Source organism: Habropoda laboriosa, unplaced genomic scaffold (genome assembly GCF_001263275.1).
Source record: "Habropoda laboriosa isolate 0110345459 unplaced genomic scaffold, ASM126327v1 scaffold22, whole genome shotgun sequence".
NCBI classification, from domain to species: Eukaryota; Metazoa; Arthropoda; class Insecta; order Hymenoptera; family Apidae; genus Habropoda; species Habropoda laboriosa.
The window spans coordinates 6,194,919-6,199,691 of NW_017100261.1; the positions used below are offsets into that span (position 1 = coordinate 6,194,919).

Below are 4,773 nucleotides of genomic sequence, written 5' to 3' on the forward strand. Positions count from 1 at the left end.
TTTCAAATGCATATAAAAAAAACATTATTTTTATTAAAAGGAAAGTAATGACTGTTTCTAGAATTGAAATAAACGGAATATATTTATAAATCTTATTTGATGTATTATTTATTTCAAAATTTAGAACAGTAATGAATACCAATTGGTTATTCAAAAAAAATTTTCAATAAAATTGTATACTTATTTAACTAAACAATGAAACAACATAAATAATAATAACTAATGCAATATTAAAAAAAAATATACATATACTGTATATACATACTTTATACCACCTTTTAATAATATCATAAATACAAAAAATGATGCAGTACATAAGTGGCAAAAAAGGAATAAACTATTTCTTTAAACAATAAATTATTCCTTTTTAACAGAAATAAATTATTTTCTACATCACATACAAAATACATGACAGAAGCAGAAAAACGGAAAAGATTGCAAATATAGCAATGATAAATGAATATTAAGAGTAAATGAAAAATTGCATTCATGACTTATAAACCACATATTTTTATAATTTAGCAAGTAAAGAAACGAGCAATATAAATGTATTAATATTTTTTAAAAGTTTTAGTCAATATAATTGTAAAAGTAAAAGTACAGTGATAGTGGAAGTGTAAATAAAATTATTTTTACTAAAAATAAAATAACACATTCAAAAAATATAGTTTTTTACTAATTTTATTTAAAAAATGTTGTGCAAGATTAGTAAGTATAGGATTTGGAGTAATTTTATAATATAATTTATGTGGTTTAAAAGTTTTACAAAAGCTTTATGTGTATCTTATGCATATTAAAGATAAGCATAGAATTTCAGTGAAAGCTTAAGTCTGCAGTAATTACCATTATTCATGTAACAAACTTTATGCAATATTAAATAATTACTCATAGATATTCGGTTCATTGTCATAAAATACTGATTTATTTATACTGATAAGGAATACTAAAAAAATTGTATGAAGAAAATTTAAGGATTTCTTATACTTTTAATCAAGTGTAGTTGTTTTATTATAATTAATATGTTGTAATAAATATACATATATAGATATGTTATTATTAATTGCAAATTTATGCTTTACTGAAATTTTAGACGCTGATCAAACATGTCATTCTAATTATAGAGTTTTGTACTAACCCAGTGTTCTTGTGCATCTAGCTGTTCTATGGTCAAACCAACAGAATCCTGAGCACCATAAAAATATCACAAGATAGCCACCAACAATGATATTACAACATAAATGATTTGAATTTTATTAACATGATTATTAATACCTAATTAGTACTAGGTATTAATGTATACATTTACCATCACCATATTGAGAATGTTGTGCATTCGATAACAAATCTATATTTCAATTGAAATGTTGAATAAATATATGGCTATGAAGATCTATTAAGAAAAGTTGTTTAAAACTTCCACATTCAATTCAATACACTAATTGTTGTTATTTATTTGATATCCTTAAATAATTAAGCAGAAAATTAAGGTAGAATGAAATAATATTAAATAAATCTATAGAATAGAGTATATTGTGTATGTGTAACACTAATAATTTCATTTATAATATTTTATACTTGAATAAGTAGATTGCAAATACCTTCTTTCACCACATGTACATGTAAAGTAAAAAGATATTGCAAGGCATAAAAATCAAAATGCACAAATGTTTAATCAATATTTGTTACAATTATAAAATAAATATAGATATTCAAGATTCTAAAATTAATCCATAAATTTTTTACAGAATAATTCATTTTATTCAAAATGTAAGCAATTTTGATTTTGAAAGAATAACAACATAAAATATACATTTGTATGTTTACACTCACCTGCAACAAAGCTGGCCCCATCACAGGAACCAAGAAACCATGATATAAAAATTCCAATAACTGTTTTTGTACTAAAGGATGTGCAACTTGTGCGACAGCATTACAGAAGTCCAAAGAATTCATAAGGTGCATTAGTGCTGATATATCATTAACATCATCTGGCGTTAATCGGTACCAATCATCTGTTTCAATATCCAATTTTCTAGGCAACAGTGAATATAATCCACTGAGACCTGTAGCTAGTACCTAATTAAAAATGAATGTTTCATTAGTACCTCAAAAATACAATATAGACAAACAGAAGATTCTTCTTTTACATAAATGTAATTTTTTCTAAAGATTACATACAGGACATATATTAGAATAATCAGCAATATATAGCCCAACTTCGTCATTTTTTTTGGAAAGAGACATACAAAGTAACATGGAATCACGTGCTTGCTGTCCAACTCCACCTTCTCGATGTACATATGGTATTAACAATGTAAAAATAATAAATCTAAAAGTGTAAACCATGACTTTAATAAGTATACAATAAACATGTATGTGATGTATAATATTAACTATTTAATAAATATTAATTTTGCATTAAAGCTACACATAATTGATTCAATAATACTACTAATTTTTCTTCTACTTCTAATGGCATAATATCATTTGCACAATCTTCAAGTAATCGCAGTAATGGTCTGGCAACTGGTTCATGGGCAAGAAGAGTACCACTATGTGATACCAAAAGTTCATATAGTTTTAATTGTTCCAAACGCACAGCATTATTAAATCTGTAATATTATATATTTTATAGAATATACTGAACAGAATATGACTTACATTGAATATTAGTAAAAGCTTATAATAATAAAATTTAAACACAAATGTTTATCATAGTTTTATATAAAACACTACTACCTTCCACTATGTATGTTCCAATCATAAAGTTTAACAAGAAGATTTTCACTTAGTAAGTATTCCAAACATGGAGAATGTGTTGCTGTTGTAGATTGACGGTAATTATTGTAAAAGTTAGAATCTCGTAATTCTAAAACTAAAAGTGTTACCATCTGATCTATATGATTAACAACTCCAAGAACATCATCTTGATTACGTATTCCCTTGGGTAACTAGATAAATGCAATAAGATGCTTAATTATAAAACTGTATAGTTTTGTATCTGTTTACTCTTAGAATTATTTACACAAACATTAAAAAAAATTAAAAGTGTGACTCTCAGAAATGTTCGAAAAACTTTCTAATTTTCACTGAAATCTTAAAAATTCGACTCACAGATGTACGTAAAATGATTTCGTAAGCTTGTTGCCAATGTTTACAAAAGCTGTCATAACATGCTGATGGATCGGCGTCTTTTGGTGGAGAGTCTCTTGAACGCTGCTTACTAAAACTAGTTCTTAGTGGGCTACTTCGTAACCAGCTCATTTTTTCGACTTATATTTTGTCTACTCTCACGTTCATCAGAAACCTGCCTTTACACATCCTTCCTCTTCCAAACTTTTCATATTATTAACTGTCATAAAAAGGGTATTCTTCTGCTTTTCTTGATTTCAACTAACCAAGTTTCCCTGTCAAAATTGTCCTACTTATTGCGATAATCGCCCACCTACGCGGCAAGGACACAATGATAATACAAATCGCATATTTATTAAACGACTTGCGCATTACGAATGCTTTAACTAACACGTGCGAGTATATATACTATGAGAAATACTTCGTACATTTGATAACCAACAACTAGTCACTCACATTATCATGTCTGCCCATTATGAAATCGCCATATTTATTCAACTAAAGGTTTAGAGATTAATTGTAGTCTTTTTTTATTCTTTGTATTTTTCCAGTTGCACTTGCGGTGCGTTCGTGATTATACTTTATAATGCAATGTACGTTGTTCATTTTGTATTTTAGATTCATTTCAGAAAGTGTAATTCCTTGAGCAAAAAAAACTTAAATGTTCATTTACTATTTTAAAGTTGTAATTACCATGTTTAAATTTCACAAAAAGATCATAAATTTATCTGATATATGTATATCATATAATAATTATACTATCAATAAATTACGTTCAAGATAAACTGATGTATCTTAAATTTAATTAAATATGGACTTACAGAAATCCTTAGGTACAGTAATAATCATACCTATATTATTTAATTTAATCCAAAAATAATATACATATACCTAAACATATACATTTTATATGATAATAAAGTGATACTATTAATACCCATGGTTTCTATTCTATACTAAAATAATATATGGTCAACATTTAGTTGTCATAAATTCTGAATGGTAATAATAATAAATAGATTAAATGCAAAACAATACGACTAAATGTATTAAATTATAAACAACGAGCATAAAACAATAAAAATAATAATATCTTATACAATAGAAACTTTAGCAGTACAATTTTAGTGTCGTTATATAATTGTGATATTTCAAATGATTTCGGTAAAATATATTTGATGTTATTGATGTTAACTTAGACATACTTTTTTAAGTAATTATTTCAATGCAAGTTGCTTTTAGTTTCTGTATTCGCTTTTCTTTTTAAAAAGAATATGCAATAACTAAATAGTTTAAACAATTTTATTGTAACGACATATGTATATGAAATGTTGCGTGGATTCTTGGGGAATTTGAGGGAATTGTCACTTGTGGAGCGCTAAAGCCCTCTGCGCGTGATCGTTTAGTAGTTTTAATGAATGACAAAATGTAATATTGAATATTTTACAAAACAATAAATAACTTGGTAAGAATAAGGGTAAACGAAATGTTTTAACTCTTTATTTTATTATAAAATAATACGTCTAGACTCTATAATAGGTAACATTTATTTGTAATAGTTAATAGGTAACATTTATTTATTTGTTTGTTTTATCTATTGATTTCATGTTTTATTTCCGTCATATAATTTTTATTTTTGGG

General features: G+C 25.8%; 1 protein-coding gene across 1 annotated transcript in view; it reads right to left on the bottom strand.

Moving 5' to 3' along the window:
- The window catches only part of LOC108572683 (UPF0518 protein AAEL005291), a 6,553-nt gene extending 2,942 nt beyond the window's left edge, over window positions 1-3,611 (bottom strand). The window contains 6 exon segments of the mRNA XM_017934953.1: window positions 1,136-1,183; window positions 1,831-2,076; window positions 2,179-2,348; window positions 2,395-2,612; window positions 2,740-2,951; window positions 3,115-3,611. Of these exon segments, the coding sequence (XP_017790442.1) occupies window positions 1,136-1,183; window positions 1,831-2,076; window positions 2,179-2,348; window positions 2,395-2,612; window positions 2,740-2,951; window positions 3,115-3,264 (1,044 nt within the window). The 5' untranslated portion in view covers window positions 3,265-3,611.
- Window positions 3,612-4,773: the final 1,162 nt, after the last annotated feature.